The 19,103-nt window shown below is 68.7% G+C and overlaps 1 protein-coding gene across 5 annotated transcripts in view; it reads left to right on the top strand.

Moving 5' to 3' along the window:
- MTA1 (metastasis associated 1) overlaps positions 1-18,185 on the top strand; it is a 38,069-nt gene extending 19,884 nt beyond the window's left edge. For 2 of the 5 annotated variants that reach the window (XM_082449161.1, XM_082449164.1), the window contains 18 exons: positions 1,823-1,873; positions 2,269-2,395; positions 2,516-2,579; positions 4,937-5,054; positions 8,140-8,242; positions 9,052-9,151; positions 9,775-9,963; positions 11,289-11,363; positions 11,497-11,555; positions 11,936-12,051; positions 12,300-12,451; positions 12,546-12,735; positions 12,830-12,919; positions 13,915-14,067; positions 14,198-14,233; positions 16,991-17,022; positions 17,313-17,464; positions 17,553-18,185. In XM_082449161.1, coding sequence (XP_082305287.1) covers positions 1,823-1,873; positions 2,269-2,395; positions 2,516-2,579; positions 4,937-5,054; positions 8,140-8,242; positions 9,052-9,151; positions 9,775-9,963; positions 11,289-11,363; positions 11,497-11,555; positions 11,936-12,051; positions 12,300-12,451; positions 12,546-12,735; positions 12,830-12,919; positions 13,915-14,067; positions 14,198-14,233; positions 16,991-17,022; positions 17,313-17,464; positions 17,553-17,703 — 1,958 coding nt within the window. In that variant the 3' untranslated portion in view covers positions 17,704-18,185. Of the gene's footprint in view, positions 1-1,822; positions 1,874-2,268; positions 2,396-2,515; positions 2,580-4,936; positions 5,055-8,139; positions 8,243-9,051; positions 9,152-9,774; positions 9,964-11,288; positions 11,364-11,496; positions 11,556-11,935; positions 12,052-12,299; positions 12,452-12,545; positions 12,736-12,829; positions 12,920-13,914; positions 14,068-14,197; positions 14,234-16,990; positions 17,023-17,312; positions 17,465-17,552 lie in introns of those variants that run through there. The other 3 variants (XM_082449162.1, XM_082449163.1, XM_082449165.1) reach the window with 3 other exon arrangements.
- The last annotated feature ends 918 nt before the right edge of the window (positions 18,186-19,103 follow it).

Raw genomic sequence — 19,103 nt, 5'->3', positions numbered from 1 at the left:
TTCTGGGCCTGGGGGCCTGAGGGACAAGCTTCTGCCCTGCCCCTACCAGGGCGTCCAGCCCCTGGTGCAGCACAGATGCCCTGGGGCCACACAGGCCTCCCCGGAGCGGGAGAGCCCTTGCTGGGGTCTCCAGGCCACATTCTGCTCCGCCACGGCCCTGTCTCGAGGTGTGTGGCCCCCTCCCACAGAGCTGTCCTCCTGAGACCAAGGCCTTGCCCGAGGGGGACAGTGGGCACGGGTGACAGGTCCTCCCTGGAACCCCCCAGAGCCCGCTGCAGGGGCTCGGGAGAGCCAGTAGGGTGTGTGAGCTGAGCCGGGGTAGGGTGGGAGCCTGGAGCCTGCCTGGGCCTTGTGGGGAAGGCCCCCCAGCTCTGAGCCCAGGGCCCGGGCCCCCTGGATCCCAGAGGGAGGGGCTTTCGCGCCAGGGGCCATGTGCCCTGGGTTCCTAGAGGCCAAGCGCCACAGCCCACGCTCGTTTGAGGGTCCGCTGTGGACAGGGCCTGGGGGCTGTGGGGAGGCTCTCTCCTGGTCTCCCGGGGGCTGGAGGTCGGCCTGGCCCAAGCCCTGGCCACCCCTGAGGCCTTAAGCATGGCCCTGGGGTGTGTGTTCTTGGGTCCCTCCTCACCATTGCTGATGGCAGGGCGCCCTGGTGGGCTGGGGGTCTCAGAGCCACTGTGAGCTAGTGTCAGGACGGGGAGGGGCGGTGTCTGCAGACCTGAAATGGATGCCCAAGGGCCTGTTGCGGGCAGGGGCCAGGTTGGCTGCCCCTGGCCCCGGTTCCTAGCCGTGCTGTGGGGCCAGCGGGGCCAGCGGTGCCGTCACCGGTTGGGCGTGAGCAGGATGAGGTGTGGGGATGGTGGGCTGGCTTCCAGGTGCTGGTGACGTCCCCAGGAGTGGGCAGGGAGGTGCCGAGGCCAGCGGTGTGGGTGCACAGGCTCCCGTGGCCCACGGCCTGGGCCGACCGGCCCTGCCGCCCTTCCCCCAGCGCCCCCGCCCCTAGCCTTGGCCTCAGTCTGAGCTGCCTGCAACCAGGGTTTGTTGGAGGTGGGGGCGGGGGTCCCCTGCCCAGGGGCACCAGGACTCCCTGCAGCCACCACAGGGGGGCAGCAGAGGGCCAGGGGCCTTGTGGTGGCCCAGAGCCTGGGGGGCTGGGCTGCACGCCCCTACCTTTGGGTCTTGGGGCAGGGGATGGGTTTCGCCGTGTGCCTGGCTTCCCCCACCCCACTGTGCACGACCCCAGACCGCCAGCGTGTGTTTGGGGTCGCCCTAGCCCCAGGGCTGCATGTGCTGGGGTCCACATCGTGGAGACCTACCACAGCCCCACCGCATGCCAGTTTCGAGTTTCAGGCTTCCCCTGTGCCCATCGATGGCCCAGCCCTGGAGGTGTGGCCGAGGCCCCCCGGGTCACCATCCGCAGGCAGGAAGCACGCGCTGCTGACCTGGCCTTGGGATGCGTCCCCCGCGCCCCCCCGCACCCCACGCTGTGGCTCGGCCGTGTCCCCCGCCCCGTCCTTGCTTCTCCCGACTTCGCAGGGGCAGGTGTGTTCTGTGTGCAGGTAGCAGGGCCTCGCTGCCCAGGCTTGTCTGGGGCTCTGCTCGGAGAGTCTTGAGCAGCATGGGCGTGGGGTGGGCAGGAGCTGAGGTCAGCTAGGCGGGATGTCCAGAGGCTCAGGTGTTCTCTGGCTCCGGCTGGGTGGTCTGCAGCCCCCTTGTCCACCCTGCTTCCCGGCCTCACAGCCCTCGGTCCAGGCCGGGCGGGGAGTGAGTGGCGTGGTGCGCTGTCGCTGACGCGCCATCTGGGTGCTGTCTGTCTGTTACACAGCCCTGTCGGTCTGCTATAAACCCGGATCGGGGGCCGACAACGGCGAGGAAGGTAAGAGCCGCCCCTGCGGGAGGGTCCTGGGGTCTGTGCGCCAGGCTGCCCGCGTGCCGCGCCTGTGTGCCCTGCCGCGAGGTGGGCCTGAGGGGCTCCTGGCGCAGGGAGGGCTGCGGGGCACGGTGGGTCCTGCCCCCTGTTCTGGATGTGCAGCAGCTGCTGTCTCGCTTTGCCTTCTTTCTCTGACGTGCTGCTTCCCAGGCCAGCACAGGACGTTGTTCTCCTTCCTGTTCAGATGCCCGGGGCTGCTGGGGTGCCCTGCGGGGACCTACACTGCCACCTGCCCCGGGTCCAGCACGGGGAGGGGCCTGTGCATCCAGCGGGTGGGCCTTTGTCCGGCCGCCTGAGCGTGTGTCTTTGGGACCAGCTCACAGGAGCTCTTTGTCCTTCAGGGGAAACAGAGGAGGAAATGGAAAACCCAGAAATGGCAGACCTGCCCGAGAAGCTCAAGCACCAGCTGAGGCATCGAGAGCTCTTCCTCTCAAGACAGCTGGAGTCACTGCCCGCCACCCACATCAGGTACCCAGGGGCCTGGGGCGGGCACGAGGGAGTCCCGCCACCCACATCAGGTGCCCGGGGGCCTGGGGCGGGCACGAGGGAGTCTGCCCAGCTCCCCTGACGCGCGCCCTTGTCTTGCAGAGGGAAGTGCAGCGTCACTTTGCTCAACGAGACCGAGTCCCTCAAGTCCTACCTGGAACGGGAGGTGAGGCCGCAACGCCATGGGCTGGGGGCTGGGGGGTGGGGGCAGAGGCGGGTCCTGGCTCCGCTGGTCTGGTCTAGGTGGGCATTGCTGCTCCCACCTCACGCTGGGCTCAGGCCCTTCCCTGCCTGTGGCGCCCTAAGGCCAGGCGCCGTCACGGCCCCTCCCGGTGTCCCGTGCAGTCCCCACTCCTCGCACCTCCAGAGCGAGGGCCCAAAATGGGCGTGACGGCTCCCGGGGGTCTGCTCTCCCCACCACCCCCCGCCCCCAGGAGGGGCACGACTCGTCCTGGAGGGGACGACGGGACCCTTGCTGGCCGCCGTGGTCGCCGTCAGGCTTCCCCAGCGGGCGTGTGGCCCTACCGCAGTCCAGGCCACCGTCTCCAGTCTTCGCTGGGTTGACCCACGACTGTGTTGGCCGGGCGACCAGAGGGTTTCTGAGTTTATGAAATCAAGAACGTCAGTGCTGCCAGGGTCTGGGGCCAGGGCACCGGCCTCCTCATCCCACAGGCGAGGGTGGGAGCGGAGCCACGGCGGCCGGTGCCTGGGCCTTGCCGTGACACACGAGCTGCCCACCCTGAGCCCGCGGTGACCCCCAGGGCGGGTGGTGCTTGTTGCGGGCTGTCCGTGCTGCCGCCCAGCGCCCCTCCCCCGAGGCGGAACGACCCAAAACGTCCCCAGAGGGTGCACGCGTGAGTCCTGGGAGCAGCGAGAAGCGTGTTTGGGGACGATGGCAGGCCAGCGGGGTCAGGAGCAGCGCGGGCACGGGTGTTACCTAGTGGGACAGGTCGCGGTGTAAGGGAGCTCCTGGGGTCAGGCGAGGAGTGGTTGTGGGTCCGGGGTCCCCTCCCCACGTGTCCCCACGCCCTGCGGGCCCCCCCGGGACCTGCGTGCGGCCACCCCGCAGCTCCTAGCGGGAGCGTCATTGCCTGTGGGCGACACTCGTTCTCAGCCACGGTCCCCTCCCCCCGAGGCAGGGCCCGGCTCTTCCCAGGGGCCCAGAGGGGCAAGGTGGGCGCGGGGTCGGACCGTGGACCATGGCGACAGCGGTCCAGTGAGGGCAGGCCCGGTGCCGTGGCCTCACCGAGGCCTGACTTGGTCAGGCGTTGGGGCACCGCCGGGAGGACGCTGCCTGGAGTCTGCGCTGAAGAGCCCCCAGGGCAGCCCGGGCCCCAGGGAGCCGCCGCGTGCCTGCCCACGGGACAGGGCAGGGGCCGTGGCCCCCAGGCGTGTGTCCACTGGGGGCTGCTGTCTGCAGTTTAGAAAGACCCCTTGGTGACAGCCACACAGAGGTGGTGACGCGGAGGGACGGCCGTGAGCAAAAAGGCGGCTGTGAACCACTTGGTCTCTGGCAGGCGCCTGGGCCCCATTCAGGGACCTGTGTGTGTCTCCTGGGCGCACGCCTCGTGTTTTCTGCTTCTCTCCGCTCACCTGTCTAGGGGTGGGTGGCTGTTAACCTGAGACGGCAGGCGGCCCACTGGGGCGGCTTTCCCTCACGGTCTGGGCGGCCCCGGGCGAGAACCGACTGACTGCGCCCGGGCCCGCCGTCCTGCTCGGGCCTCAGGGACTCAGTCCTCGGGTGCGGGTGCAGCCGCAGCCCACACGGACCTGCACCCAGAGGAGCCCTCGGCTCTGACGCAGGAGCTGGCCGCCGCCCGGGGAGCAGGGGCCGCGAGAAGCAACCACGAGGGAGTGAGAAAGGCGACACGGGGACACGGGGACAGGTGGAAGTCCTGGCACGGGGTGCCGCGACCCTCGGTGTACACGGGGAGAGCCCAGGGGAAGCCCAGGGTCGGCAGGCTGGTTTCTGCCAAGCAGCCTCTGAGAAACAGCACCGGCACGTGGAGTGCCAGGCAGTGAAGGGCCAGGAAGGCCGGATTGTGCCAGTTCCAGCCGGAACAGCCTGGGCGCGGGCGTGCGGGGTGAAGACAGGCTCCGAGGCTGAGGGCCGCAGGCTGCTGCTCTGCTGACAGCTCTGGGCACCGAGTCCAGAACATTCTGTAACGTAACCCCCTTTGTGTACGTCTCCTGTGACAACTGCACGAAAACGGCACCATCTTCTCAAAGGATGTGCCCAGAATCTGTCAGATTCATTCCCAGATGCCTTAGGATTTTTGTTGCTGTTAAATGCTCTTATAAACTCAGTTTTCAAACTGTTGCTGCTGGTGGGCACGCGGCAGTTTGGGGAACTGGTCCTACAGCTGCCTCACCTGCTCTCTCAAGCCTGCTGACCTGTCAGCTCTCTGTGTCTCCGAGCAGATCGCTGTCCCTCCTGACGGTCGTCCCCTCCCGTCTGCTGACCTCCCATGAGCATGGCCGAGGGTGCTGTGTATTGATGCCGCCCCGTGTGCTGTTTTCCAGGACTTCTTCTTCTACTCTCTCGTCTATGACCCCCAGCAGAAGACCCTCCTGGCTGACAAGGGGGAGATCCGTGTAGGGAACCGGTACCAGGCAGACATCACCGACCTGCTGAAAGAAGGTAGGGTGGGCCGGGAGGCTGGCGGGGAGGGCGGGGGGCTCTGGATGTTGGGATGGGGCAGCAAGCCCCAGGACCCCCAGCAGGAGGGGTCGTCGGACCCTCCCTGGCACCTGGAGATTTTGTTTCCTTTTGGCAGTTGTTTTCATAACCTTTTCAAAGCTCTTTCTCTCTCTCAAAAACTCATTTGAATGGATCTGCCTGTTTCACTGACTTGTAGCGGGTGGTGCCGTCCGCGAGGCCGAAGTGCACGGGGACGCAGTGCCCAGCTCCCCTGCCCTTCAGTCCTTCAGCAGCCTGGGGGTCGTGGGCGGGCTTGACCCCCATCTTCTCAGCCCGTTCTGTCCCCGACCAAGCAGCTCAGGCAGGAACGTGGACCCGTGGTGGCCAGCAAGGCCGGTGCTGTCTGGCTCGGGGCGCCGTGTGGCGGGCTTCCTTCTGGGGCCACGTGGTTGAGCCCGGGTCACTTGGGTGGTGGCCTCACTCAGGCAGCTCAGGTTGACCGGGAGCGCAGCGGGGTCCGGGCCTCGTGGTACCCGCCACTTCCCCTCCCCCCCTTCCTTCCTGCGCGGCCGCGTGATTGCCATGTAGCAGGCCTGACGGCTGAACCGCACACTTGCTTGTCCGTGATGGCGTCTTGGTGCCTGTTCTCTTCGGAGCCTGTGCTCCTGCGGAGCTGGTCCCCTGTGTGCAGGGTCATCCCCACGTGGCGCCCAGGTGGCCTCGGGGCCCCTGTGTCCCTCGGGAGCGCGGTGTCCTCCTGGCGAGCGTCCCCAGCACCTGTGGGGCCGCGGGTTGGGCTTGGCTCCCCTGTGGTCTGTGCCTCGGTTTCCTCTGTGCTGGAGAAACACCGGACGTCCCTTCTTTCCGTGGCTGCCGCTCCTTTCGGAGACGTGACGCCTGATCCCCAGAAGCTGGTCCGCTTGTCCTAAACATCCGCTCTTGGCCTGTGTGCGTGTTTCCTGTTGCGCGCACACGCACGCCACACCTCCCATGCGTGTGCACCTCGCACACACACACTTGCTTCCCCCGTTGGTTGGTCTTGGTCTCTGTCTCTGTCTTATGGGGGGTTCCTGCCCCCGGTCGGACGTGAGAGGGAGGGCTGACGGGAAGCACCTGCCGGGGGCGGTTCCCTCTGTTCACGGGTGTCCGGCTGCGTCCCGGGTGGGCGAGGCTGCCCTTCCTGCCAGCCCTGGCGCTCTGCCCTGTGGTCCTGCCCTGTGGCCGCTCGTGTCACTCGTGGGGGCTCCTCGCACTTGAGCAGAGCCGGATGCGCTGGCCCAGCTGGTCTCCTGGTGCAGCCCGTCCCCCTGCTGGGCGGGGTGCACCTGGCACCGGGACCCCGCTCCAGGGGCGGGCATTCTCCAGGGGCCGCATGGGGCCTCCTGGTCTACACCATCCCAGCCTGGCTGAGATAAAGGGCCTGGTGAGGGCCACATCCAGTGGGAAACAGGAGAGGCCACACGACGGCCACAGGAGAACACTGAGTGGCTGGAACGTCCGAGGACCTCGCTTTCTCGGCCATCCGTGGGCGCTTGGCGGGAGGATGCGTCTCTGGTCTCGGGGCGCCCCGGGGAAGCCCTACCTGCAGCCCCAGGGCCAGGGGCGGCATCCCTACAGCCCTTCCTCCTCCCGACCCCTGGGCCGCTGGGGCGAGGTGGGGTCGGCCTAGGCCTCAGTTCCCTGTTCTCCTCCTGGAGCCTGGACCCTTCCCAGCAGGTGAAGCCGTGCCTCCGCCTTGGATGCGTGAGACATTTGCAGGGTGCGCCAGCGGGCGTGGGCGACAGGTGGGGCCACAGCTAGCTGTGCCTGTGGCTCTGGGCTCAGTTGCCCGGCAGTCGCTGGGGGCTGGTCGCGGCCCGCGGACCTTGGATCCCGGAGGGGGGGCCCCGCCTTCCTTGGTACCCACTGTCCCTGGGGAGGGTTCTCCGTGCCGAGTCACCACCAGGAAGGAGCCAACCCACAACACTGGGAAGATCCCACCTGTGCTCGTCCTACAGACGCAGCCCCCAGGACCCTGACCCCTCAGATCTCTTCGTCCCCACCCCCGGGTCGCTCCTGCACCTCTGCAATCCGGGGCTTCTCTCCCGTGAGCCCCTGTCCCAGCACCGTCCCCGGGAGCCTGGCAGGGCCTGACCTTCCCCAGGGCGAGGGAGCACGTGTTTCCTCGGTGACTTCCGGCCATGCCCGGCCCCGCATGACGTGCCCCCACAGGGCCCCACGGGCTTGCTGAGTGCCATGAGGGGTCCTGCCCTGGGTCTGGGAGTCGGTCGCCACCGAGAGTAACAGAGGCTGAGAGGGTCTGCAGACGTGCAGGCTGAGCGCCTGAGCTGAGCGGGGGTGTGACCTCGGGGCGGGCGTTCTCTGGACCCTCGTGCTGGCCTCGTCTGCCTCTTGCTGCCTGGAGCATGTGGCAGTTGGCACTTGGCATGGGCAGCTGCCCAGGAGAGAAACCCTCCTGGCTGGGCCCTGAGCCCCCATGCCCGCCGCATACAGGGTGAGGAGCGGGGCTCCCGCCCGCAGAGGGAAGATGCCCCGAGACGGAGCCTTCTGGCACCAAGGGGGCCCTTGGGTGGCAGGCGTGTGGGTCCGCACTGAGTCGACCTCAGTGTCCTCGTTGTGACGGGGCTGCCGCTGGGGGCTGGGAGCAGCTGCACCTGACCCTGCAGCGTCTCAGAGTAAAGAGCTTGGTTGATCAGATCCGAGCCGCCTCCGCCCCTCTCTCCAGCTGGCTGTGCTCCCCGGGCCCTCCTGACGGCACCTATTCAAGCTCCTCCACGGGGGCCACGGGCTGCCAGCCCCATGCGCTCACTGTTTCCAGAGGTGAAGGCCGTCGTGTGTCGAGCGTGCCCTGGAGCTCCGGGCCCGACCGCCTCTGTGCGTGCGCGTTCCTGCGTGCGTGCGTGCGTGCGTGTGTGCGCGCGCTGTGGGCTCGTCCCTGGGCTCGCTCGCCCTCCCCGCCCCTCCCAGCGCGACACTCCCTGTCTCAGCAGCCCGGTCCCTCGTCCGACCCTGGGCTCCACGCAGAGCCTCGGGGGTCTTCTCATGGCCTCGGTGATTCTCACCGTGCAGTGTTTCTTCCTGGCAGGCGAGGAGGACGGCCGAGACCAGTCCAAGCTGGAGACCAAGGTGTGGGAGGCTCGCAACCCGCTGGTGGACAAGCAGATCGACCAGTTCCTGGTGGTGGCCCGGTGAGTTCCGGGCTGGGGCGGCCACGCCCCGCCCGACCCCCGGGCATGAGCTGGCACGGGGCCTCAGCCACTGCCCCATCCCTGCGGCGGGCGGCGGGGTGCCTGTCTTACAGGGGGTCCCCCAGTGAAGGGCCTGGGAGGTCAGAGGGTCCAGGGCCCTGCTCTGTTGAGACCCCCTCGTGGCTCCTAGGGAGGCCTGCAGGGTGGGACCTGGCCCTTCCCTGAAGGTGGAGCCGGCTCTGGGGGGCTGCTGCGTCCCCGGGTCTGGGGGGCAGCCCGACACCTCCACCTCCACCCCCAACCCCACCCGTGGACCTCAGGGGCCGCCCACCGGCCGAGGCCAAGTAAGCCGGGCGCAGATGGGGCTCTTTCCCCGGACGGTAGGGCGGGACAGAGGTGCTTGTCTGGCTCTGGGACTGGGCAGATGTGGCCTGGAGACGCAGGGCCTCCTGGGCACAAAGGGGCAGCCGTCCGAGGAGCAGCTTCTGCCCAGGCCGGCCCCCCAGGGGTCCCTGGGCTGGGCCGACAGGAGGGGAGCTCCTGCAAGCACACGGGGGCCGCACGCCCAGAAGGCGCCTGGGCCGGGCGCCGTCGGAAACAGTGTAGGAATGGGGCCCTGAGTCTCAGGACCTGAAGACTCTCTTTTGTAAGAAGAGGTCTGCAAAGTCTCAGAAACGACGTCCCCGTGCTCCAGACCAAAGGGCTCCGTCCCGAGACAGCCGAGTCTGGACGCGTCTGCGTGTCCGGCTTGGTCCGGCCGCCCCTCCTGCTTGTCCGCTCCAGTGGTCAGCGTCTCTCCTCCTCCTCAGCTCCGTGGGCACCTTCGCACGCGCCCTGGACTGCAGCAGCTCTGTCCGACAGCCCAGCCTGCACATGAGCGCCGCGGCCGCCTCTCGGGACATCACCCTGGTAAGTGAGAGGGCCACCGGGCAGCCGCGGCCCTGTGCATCTGCTCAGGTCAGCACCCGCCCCCCGGGCACAGCCCTCCCTGGGGGGCACAGCGCAGGGCTCTCGTTGCCCCTGTGTGGTGACCCTGTCTCATGCTGGTGAGAGGCTGCCGGCCGGCACGTGGTCAGGCCCTACCGGGCCCTTGCTGGGCCGCGGGCCGCACGTCCTCAGCCCGCCCTGCTCCTTCCACACTTGCCACCTCAGAGGCAGCGGCATCTCCTAGGGGACGGCTCGTGCCCTCGGCCGGCCCCTCCTGCCCGGGGCACTTAGGCCCTGGGGTCAGCCACCCACTGTCTGCTGGCTGAGCCGCCCCCTCCTGGAGCCCCGCCCCTGGCGAAGTGGGCCTGGGAGCACGGCTGCTTCCCTCTGCTGCTCCGAGCAGCTCGGCCCCTCCCTGCACTCTCCCCAGAGGCCCCCGGCTGCCCCCCGAGACTGTCCTTAGCCCCTCCCAGGTGGGAGGGAGGGCCAGCCCCCGGGTCCTGTGGCCTCCCACACACGGCCCGGGTGTGCCTCCTGCCTGGGGCCGGGCGGGGTGGGGTCGCTCCAGCTCTGGGGCCCGGGCGACCCCGCCTCTCCTGCTGCAGTTCCACGCCATGGACACGCTGCACAGGAGTGTGTACGACGTCGCCAAGGCCATCGCGGCCCTGGTGCCGCAGGGCGGGCCCGTCCTCTGCAGGGACGAGATGGAGGAGTGGTCGGCCTCGGAGGCCAGCCTTTTCGAGGAGGCCCTGGAGAAGTATGGGAAGGATTTCACTGACATTCAGCAAGATTTTGTGAGTACCGGGGGGTAGGTTCAGGGCCCTGCTGTGCCCGCCCGGCCGCCGTGCTTCCGTCCCCTTGTCCGTTAGTGGCTCCAGAGGAAACGCCCAGGGCCGCCTGGCGGGGCCTGGGCTGTGCCACCAAGGCCAGGGTCCGTGCTGGTGTCGCCGGGGTCCTCGCCGGGTCTTGTTTGACTTGGTTTGTTTGGTTGTGTTGGTTGTTCCTAAGTGGCCGAGCGTCTCCGTGTACGTCCTTGCTTTGTGTCCCTTGAAAGTGTCCACCAGTGAGCCCGTGGGAATTCCAGCACGGGCAGGGCCTGTGCCCTCAGGGACCCCTCCTGCCCTTACAGCCCCTAACATACACTTGAACTCATCTGGAAGGAGGCGAACCGGTGGTCACTCAGAAGAGCGCGCCTGTGCAGAGAGGGCAGCAGGGGCGGCCGGGCCGGCCTGACTGCGAGTCCCAAAGGGGCGCCAGGACGCGGCGGCCTTGCCAGCACCTGATTCTGAGCAGCACCTCGGCAGTAACAGACGAGGCTGAGGCCACAGGACCCACGTCAGAAGGCAGACGGCACCACTGAGGGTGGAGAAGCAGTGTCGGTCCCTAGAGGCCATCAGAGGCACCCGCGCAGCCCCTGGTGACGTGGACACAGGCCGAGCCCGGACAGCCGGCCCCCTCTGCAAGGCAGATGCGCAGAACGCCCTGAAAACCTAAGCAGAGCAGCAAGGCCTCCTCACACAGAAACAAGTGGAGCGAGAAGGCGGGCGGGAAATAAAGCGCTCACCTCGCCACGTCTCCCGCACGTCCCGGGCCCCTCGTGCTCCCGTGCGACGTCGGCCCAGGTGCGCACAGAGTCTGAATTGTCGACGCGCCCGGGCGGACGTTGTGGGTGAATCCGCGCCGCGGGACTCGGCTGAGACTGGCCCGGAGGTGGCGTGGAAACGCAGGGCGCGGGATGGCAGCGGCAAGACTCTGACGGCCGCACTGGACTTGCACGCAGCCTGTGGAGCCCAGAGGGGGCGCCTGAACAGTGGGGGAGCTGGGACGTGGGAGCAGGGCGAGCACGAGGGCGTACCGGTGGAAGCGCTGCAGCCCACGGTCGTGGGTGGGGCTGGCGTCTTGGCGCCCAGCGCCTCGCGCAGGGGGAGGGAGCGCCCACCACCGGCCAAGCAGGGCAGAGGTGCCGGAACCGGCGTTGAATGGAGCGTGCCTGAGAGGGAGAGGGCGAGGCCCGAGAGGGGCCCTGGCGCGGGCTGGGGGAGGCTCGCCCCCTCGCTGGTGGGGTTAGCGGCCCCGCCACGCCCCCGGCCCACCCCCTGACGCGCCCCTCTCCCCCCAGCTCCCCTGGAAGTCGCTCACCAGCATCATCGAGTACTACTACATGTGGAAGACCACCGACAGATACGTGCAGCAGGTGAGGGCTCGGCCTGGGTGGGGGCTGAGGGGTCCTGTGGGAACTTTGGGGTGAGGGGGCAGCGCAGGGACTGGGGGATCCCCTCTCCAGACCCACCTGCTGGCTGCCCTGACCCTTTGTTCTGTGTTTGAAGAAACGCTTGAAAGCAGCTGAAGCGGAGAGCAAGTTAAAGCAAGTCTATATCCCCAACTAGTAAGTACGCCCCTCACGGCACCATCCCCGCGTCCCACGTGGCCCCGTGGTGCTGCCCTGGCTGAGTCCTAGAGAGTCGGGGGCCTGTCACTGAAGCCCGTGGTGGCCCGGGGGCAGCACAGGGCATCAGGACTGGATCCGCCCGGCCCGGGGTTCAACTCTGAGCTGAGCTCAGCGCAGGCAGGTGGAGCTGGGGTGTCGACAAGGTGGGAGCTGCTTCTAGAGCTCGAGGGGAGAAAGACCACACACCCCCAGGCAGGTCTGAACGGGGGCTGCCCTGTGGCCAGGCAGGTCTGGACGGGGGCTGCCGGGCCCCGGAGCCGCGCGCCCAGGGCTTGGTGCTCCCGTGACGTCTTCCCTCTCTCCCTTCCTTACCCAAGTAACAAGCCAAACCCGAACCAGATCAGCGTCAATAACGTCAAGGCAGGCGTGGTGAACGGTGCGGGGGCGCCAGGCCAGAGCCCTGGGGCTGGCCGGGCCTGCGAGAGCTGTTACAGTAAGTGCCCCGCCCGGCATCCGGGTGCCCCCCAGCCCACAGCCCTGGGCGCCCCTGCACTGCCCTGGGGCCCAGCCTGGGGGCGGCGGCCACGCCCTGCGGGGGAAGCCCTCTCGGGGAGCACCGGGTGCCCGGGCCCGCGGGGCGGGGGGCAGGGGCGGGCGCGGGCGGGCGACAGCTGTGTGATGCTCTCTGCCGTCACTGGTCCTGCTTAAGAATCCGTCTATTTCCAACTTTGTTGTCCGTAGCCACCCAGTCTTACCAGTGGTATTCTTGGGGTCCCCCTAACATGCAGTGTCGCCTCTGCGCGTCTTGTTGGACATATTGGAAGAAATATGGTGGCTTGAAAATGCCAACCCGGTTAGATGGAGAGAGGCCAGGACCCAACCGCAGTAACATGGTAAGGCGGTACCCCCTACCCCGCCCCCGCGCGCGCCCCGCGGTCCGGCCCGCGGTCATGGCGCTGTGTCGGGGCGGCTCGCCCCCTTCCGCAGAGCCCCCACGGCATCCCAGCCCGGAGCAGCGGGAGCCCCAAGTTTGCCATGAAGACGAGACAGGCCTTCTACCTGCACACCACCAAGCTCACGCGGATCGCCCGGCGCCTGTGCCGTGAGATCCTGCGCCCGTGGCACGCCGCCCGGCACCCCTACATGCCCATCAACAGTGCGGCCATCAAGGCTGAGTGTGAGTGTCCCTGCGGGAGGGGCGCTAGCAGGGCTGGTGACGACGGGGTGTGCAGCCCCCGCGGGAGCTCTGACCCGGGCCTCACACCCCACAGGCACGGCACGGCTGCCCGGAGCCTCTCAGAGCCCGCTGGTGCTGAAGCAGGCCGCGCGGAAGCCCCTGGAGGCCGTCCTGCGGCACCTCGGTGAGCCTGCTCTCCTCCAGCGCGGCCCTGGCCCCCGGCTGCTGCATCCCTAACCCCCCTAAGGGGTCCCAGCCTCTCCACACCCTGCTCCCCTCGCCCCTGCAGTCCCCGGGAGTCTGGGTCGGGCGCACTGGCTCTCGTGACGCCTCTGAGCCTGGATGGGCGTCTCCTGCGGGGGCTTCTTCGCACCCTACCCCCCAGGGCAGGGGCACGGCGGGGTTGGGAGACGTGCACACCTAGGCAGCAGCCTGGAGGGAGGGCCCTTGTGGCCTGGGGACCCTGAGCACTTCGGCTGGCTTTGCCCCCGCCCCCCGCTCCCCCCGCTCCCCCCGGCTTGTTCCTGGGACTTAGCCAGGGGCTTGGGCCGGGGGGAGGGGGGCAGGGCCCTGGGCTTGGCTGGGTTGACTTGGTCCCCCCCAGTGTTGGGGGTGGCTTTCTCTTCGTGAGGGACATTCCAGAACCGTGAGCCAGGCATGCTCCCAGCATACACAAGTGGCTCTGGCAGCACTTGCTGTCTGGAGTCTTGGTCCCGGGGCTGGCCTCGCCCTGACCCGTGGGGGGGAGGTGGTCTCTGTTCCCTGAGAGCCACCCAGGGCTGGGGCGCCTTGGCAGGTGTGAGCCCGTACCCTCCGGGCCGGCCCTTGTGGGCTCGTCCTCGGCCAGCCAGCTGGGCCGTTAACATCCATCGTCTGGCTAGTGGCCAGCCCTGTGCTGTCAGCTCCCGTGGCCACTGAGTGGACCCGCTTGTTTACGGGTGTCTGGAGCCTGTCAGCTGCTGGTGGTCGCCGGGGATGCGGCCCTTGGGCTGGGGCTGAGGAGCCGAGGAGACCGGCCCCAGCAGCTGTCCCTGCTCTCAGGATGCCCGGGGGTGCCGGACTGCGGTGCCCTCCCAGGCCCTGCTCGCCATGGGCCTGGGCTCTGGCAGCCCGCGGTCGGGTGGCAGGGCTGCTGCTGAGGACCCGCAGCGCGCCCACCTGCCCGCGTTGCCCCTGCAGAGGCCCACCCCCGCCCCCCGAAGCCCGACCCCGTGAAGAGCGTGTCCGGCGTGCTCGGCGGCCTGAGCCCTGCCAAGTCGGCCCCCGTCATCAACAACGGCTCCCCCACCATCCTGGGCAAGAGGAGCTACGAGCAGCACAACGGGGTGGACGGTGAGTCCGGCGGGGCCTTGGGCTTGGCCAGCACGGCCCGTGGCCCCGGGGCACCCGGCCCTGGCCCCCGCCGCGCCCGCACCCGCTGACCGTGTGTTCTCTCCTCTCTCCTGCCGCCGGGCGCTGCCAGGCAACGTGAAGAAGCGCCTCTTGATGCCCAGTAGGGGTAAGGCCCGGCCCTCCGCGCGTGCCTGTGTGTGCTGTGCTCACGCGTGCGCGGCGGACGGCTCGGGGCACGTCCAAGGGCAGTCCACGCGGGCTGGGCCGCACCCTGCTGCCCCGGCTCCTCCCGATTCACCTGTCACTCTGCCAAGACCGGAGCGCTGCTCCTCGGGCCCCCAGCTCGCCCACACGCTGCCTCCTGCCCTGGGGCCTCCGGCTCGCGGGCCGCCCCTCCTTCCGGGCCCAGCGCCGGTCAGTGGACTGTCCTCGCTCCGGCAGCCCTGGTGCCCCTGCCGCCCGCCGGTACTGTCTGCCGTCGTGCTGCGACTGTCCGCATGCCGCCAGCCTCAGCTTGTGTGGCCGCCTGCGCTGTGCTTGCAACCCTGCCCGCGCCCCTGCCCCGGTGGGGGGCTGTGGGACCCTGGTCCCCTCGGGGGGCAGATGGGACAGAGCTGTGGCGTGGCCGGCATGGCTGGGTGGGGGTCGGCGAGGCCCGGGTGGACGCTCAGGTCAGGGCCCCGCAGGGAGGCGCACCCAGGGCTGAGGGTCCCAGAGCTGAGGCAGCAGCGCCGTCTCCTGAGCGGGGTGGGATGCTCGCGGGGTGTGTGCTGGGGCAGCCCTCTGGGGGACCCTCCTGCCGTCGGGCGTCTCTGGAGTGTGGCTCCTCTCACCTGCCCAGGGCCCAGCTTCTGCCCCCGCAGCTGGGGGTGGGGTGTCCGTGGGCTGGGGCTGCTCTAGGAGGGTGTAGCCACGGTGGCAGTGGGGGACGTGTCAGACCTGGGTGTCCCAGGGCCCCCCAGGGGTCTGCCTGCGGCCGGACCACTGTGGGGGGGAGGTGAACAGGGAACCAGCTGAAGGGGAGAACGTGGGAAGTGCACTCGGAGCTCCTTCTGCCAGCCCCTCGTGACGGCAAGGTCAGGTCTGGTGTGGGTACCCCAGCTCCGTGGGGCAGCCAGCATGGACACATCCAGAGCCCTTCCCAAGCTCACGACTGGAGGGGTACTGGCCCCGGGGATCTGGCCGAGGCTTGGCTGTCCTGGGATCTGTGGGAGGTGGGCCGGATGTGGGGACCTGGGAGGTGGCAGCGGCCAGTGGCCACCCGGCCCAGCCCTGTCCCCTGGACGCTCCCTCTCTCGGCTGTGTCTGGGAGCCCCAGCAGGCACATCCTGAGGGTCAGCCGGTGGTACTGGTGCCGGGCCCTGCCATCTCACTCCAACTGGACACAGGCTCTTGCCGGCACCAGGCCTCCCCTGCCCCGGCTGCCTCACCCACGACCCTTCGGTGGGGCTCTGAGGGCGGGGCGCTGGCTCAGCTCACCCCCAGCCACTCCCTGCTTGCTGATCTCCGCCCTCCCCACCATAGCCCTCGGGCGGGGAGGCTGCCGCAGCCCCTGGTCCCAGCAGCAGGGCTGGCTGCTCATCTGCCCCTGTGACAGGTGCCCTGGGGATGGTCTGATCACACCCACAGAAGGGGGTGAGGGACTGCGTGCTCATCAGCAGGCAGCTTTGAGCTTTGGGGTTCGACCTGTTAAAAAGCCGTTAGTTAGCGGGAGGGATGAAATCCGTTTGCTTCTGTCGGGTTTTCCAACATCGATGTGCTTCTGTACCTATCTACTTCAGCCCCAGCGTGCAGATCCCGGGGTCGGGGGGTGGGGGGGGGAGCCGGGCGGGGCTATCGGGGGCCGCACACGAGCCCTGGGAGGAGGCCACAGCTGGCCTCCTGGGGTGCTGTGGGGCGGCCGGGGCAGCAGCAGGTGGCGGGAGCTGGCTCTGGGCGAGGGCCGGCCCCTGGCACCAGTGGGGCCTTAACGGGCTAACTGGCCCACCCACGCGCCTGCGGCTGCATCCACCCTCTGGGCCCGCCGCATGCACGCACTCCCCTGTAACGCTGACCGTGTGCTTTCTTTTCTCCGCCACCCATCTCTCTGGTAGGCACCTACCTGGGTAAGTAGCACAGGGCCTCGAGGGCTGCAGGCCCGGTGCCGCGGCCCCTCCCTCTGCCCTGCCGGGGTTGGGGTACTCCAAGTTAGGAGGCGGTCTGCAAAGGGGAGGGCTGGACAGCTCTTGTCTGCTCGTCAAGAGACGCACCGTGGCCAAGGGGCACTTTTGGGAGGAGCTGGTCCTGGGAGGCCTCTGGCAGGACGCCGGTGCTGGAGACCAGCCCTCACGGCCGCGCGCTCCCACGGCCGCCCCCAGACTCGCTCCATGTGTGTCTGGGAGCCACAGGTCTTGGGCGCCGGTTGGGAGTGTGGACCGAGACCTGGGACGGCGCCTTTCCTGAGTCACTGGCAGCTGCTGTGGCTCCAGACCCCCGGCCACGGGGTGGAAGTGCGGGAACCCTGGCCAGAGCCTGGCCTCCTGGCCACTCCTGGGAGCTTCCACCAGCTCCTCCCTGGGTGGCTGGCCCCAGGGTTTGCGAGGGGGGCTGGGGGCCCCTCGGGAGGAAGCCCAGGGTGGCCCGGCCTTCCGGGGTCTGAGTGGTGCTGCCCGGGGAGTGGCCACCTTGCAGAGGGGCTCCCTGGCGCCACCGTATTTATACCCACTGTAGACCAGGCCCCAGTTGTCGCGGCCCAGTCAAGGGAGCGAGCTCAGATCCGAGACTCCTGGTCCCCACCCAGAGCACCACCTGGGTGTGGGCTGCGGCTCTGGGGGGAACTGGCCCCGGGTTTCCTGCTTCTCGGCTGCGGGTCCTCAGCGAGTGTGTTGAGTGCAGGACACGCCCTGCCTCGGACCTCACAGCCTGTTCTCCTTCCTCTTGTCAGGTTTGGCGAATCACGGACAGACCAGGCACATGGTGAGCGGGAGGGCCCCCGTCCTCCACACGCGTACACACACGTGTGTTCCCACGGCTCCCACGGGCCTCTGGGGGAGGCCCCCCAGCCCTGCCCGGCGCTGCACGGGAGCATCTGGGAGGCCCAGTGGGACCAGAGGAGGGGCAGGCGGCGGGTCTCCACAGCCCTCGGAGGGCCCCCTGCGCACCCGGGGTGGCCGAGCCTCCATGCTCCCCGCTGGGACCGCCACCTCGGGGTTTCCGGGTGCCCACGCGGAGGCCCCGGGCTGACCCCTGGCGCCTCCCCACCTCAGGGACCAAGCCGGAACCTCCTGCTCAACGGGAAGGCGTACCCCACCAAGGTGCGGCTGATCCGGGGGGGCTCCCTGCCCCCCGTCAAGCGGCGGCGAATGAACTGGATCGACGCCCCCGATGACGTGTTCTACATGGCCACCGAGGAGACCAGGTGGGGCCTCCAGGGCCGGCGGCGGGCAGGGGGCAGGGGCCACCGTGTCCGCGTCGCTCGTCCGCGTCACTCGGTGTCTCGCTCACAGGAAGATCCGCAAGCTGCTCTCGTCCTCCGAGACCAAGCGCGCGGCCCGCAGGCCCTACAAGCCCATCGCCCTGCGCCCGAGCCAGGCCCTGCCGCTGCGGCCGGCCCCGCCCGCGCCCGTCAACGACGAGCCCATCGTCATCGAGGACTAGGTGCCGCCCGCCTGCCCGCGAGGCCCTCCAACCGCAGACCGCGCCCGCCCGCCGCCCGCCCGCCGCCCGGTTTCGGTAGCGCCCCCGCCCGCCCTCCCCCGCAGAGACTGCTCCTCGGCCCCCCACGGGGAGAAGCGCCGCCTAACTTACTCCAGGGCCTCCGAGGAGTCATTTTTTTAGCTTTGTGTTTACTTTTTGGCCGGAGCGGAGCTGAGGAGCCGCCCAAGCGCTCGCCCTGCAACGCGGGCCTGCGGGCCGGCCGGGAGTTTCGTTGTGTTCTGTTGAAGGTGCCATTTTAAATTTTATTTTTATTACTTTTTTTGTAGATGAACTTAAGCTCTGTAACTTACACCTGGAATGTTAGGATCGGCGTGGCCAGCGGCCGGCCGAGCTGCCTGGTGGGGTTGGCCCGTTGTCTTTTCAAGTAATTTTCATATTAAAAAAAAACAAAGAAAAAAAAACTCATAAAAACAAAAATCCAACTAGCCCTTTCCGTGTCTTTTGTCCTCAGTCCTCTCCCTGTCTTGGGCCCACGTCACCCCCAGGGCAGAGCCGGCGCTGGCCTCGGGCTCCCTCGCCAGGGTGGCTCCAGGGGCGCCCCCAGCCTGGACCCTCCCGGCCCGCCATGGGGGAGGACGCTCAGGGAGAGGCCCCGGCGAGCAGCACGCGGCCGGCCTGGCCCGCATACCTGCCTCCCGGAAGCCCTGGCCCGGTGCCCACCACCTGGCCCTGGGGGCAAGGAGAGGTCCAGCCAGGGCTCGCTGGCGCTCACTCGGTGTGGGGGGGGAGCCGAGATCCCCTGTGTCTGTCCAAGGCAGGGGGTGGTCTGGACCTGGCCTGGAACCCAGACTGGCAGGTGCCTGGCTTCCGTCGGGGCAGCCAGCATAGCCGGGGCAGCCGGCCGGCCAGCCTGCTCCTGGCAGAGCCCTGCCCCAGCTGTCTGCGGGTTTTTGCCAGGAACTGCAGGGCCACCCCTAGCAGGTGTGGAGTTTCCACAGGGAGAGTTTGCTCAGATTTCAGCAAGTCCGCTCTCAGACATCTTGCCTCGGCTGGCCCCTGCACACCCGCTCTGGGCCCAGGGGACAGGTGCGGCCAGGCCACTGCAGGGAGGGGTCTGGGAGCCACGCTAACCTCCGCCGGCCGAGGGGGTCAGCGAGGCCCTCCCCAAGGGGCTCCCCTTCCCGAGCTTTGCCTCCTGTGCCTCCAGCCCCACTGTGACGTGTGGGCATCTCAGCTGGGGAACTGAAATAGAAACCACCCTGCTCCCTCGCTGGAGACAGATAAGGGGCGTCCTGGCCTTCCACGACCCAGCTGCAGGGCCCAGCAGGGTGGCGGGCCAGGGTGTCAGAGGAGTGGCTGTGGCGCCCCCGCCCCGCCCCCCCAGCCAATTCTAATCTGCA

Source organism: Balaenoptera physalus, assembly GCF_965194825.1.
Source record: "Balaenoptera physalus genome assembly, chromosome: 2".
Taxonomy (NCBI): Eukaryota; Metazoa; Chordata; class Mammalia; order Artiodactyla; family Balaenopteridae; genus Balaenoptera; species Balaenoptera physalus.
Note: the sequence above shows the minus strand (reverse complement) of the source record. Positions and strands in the feature narration are given on the sequence as shown.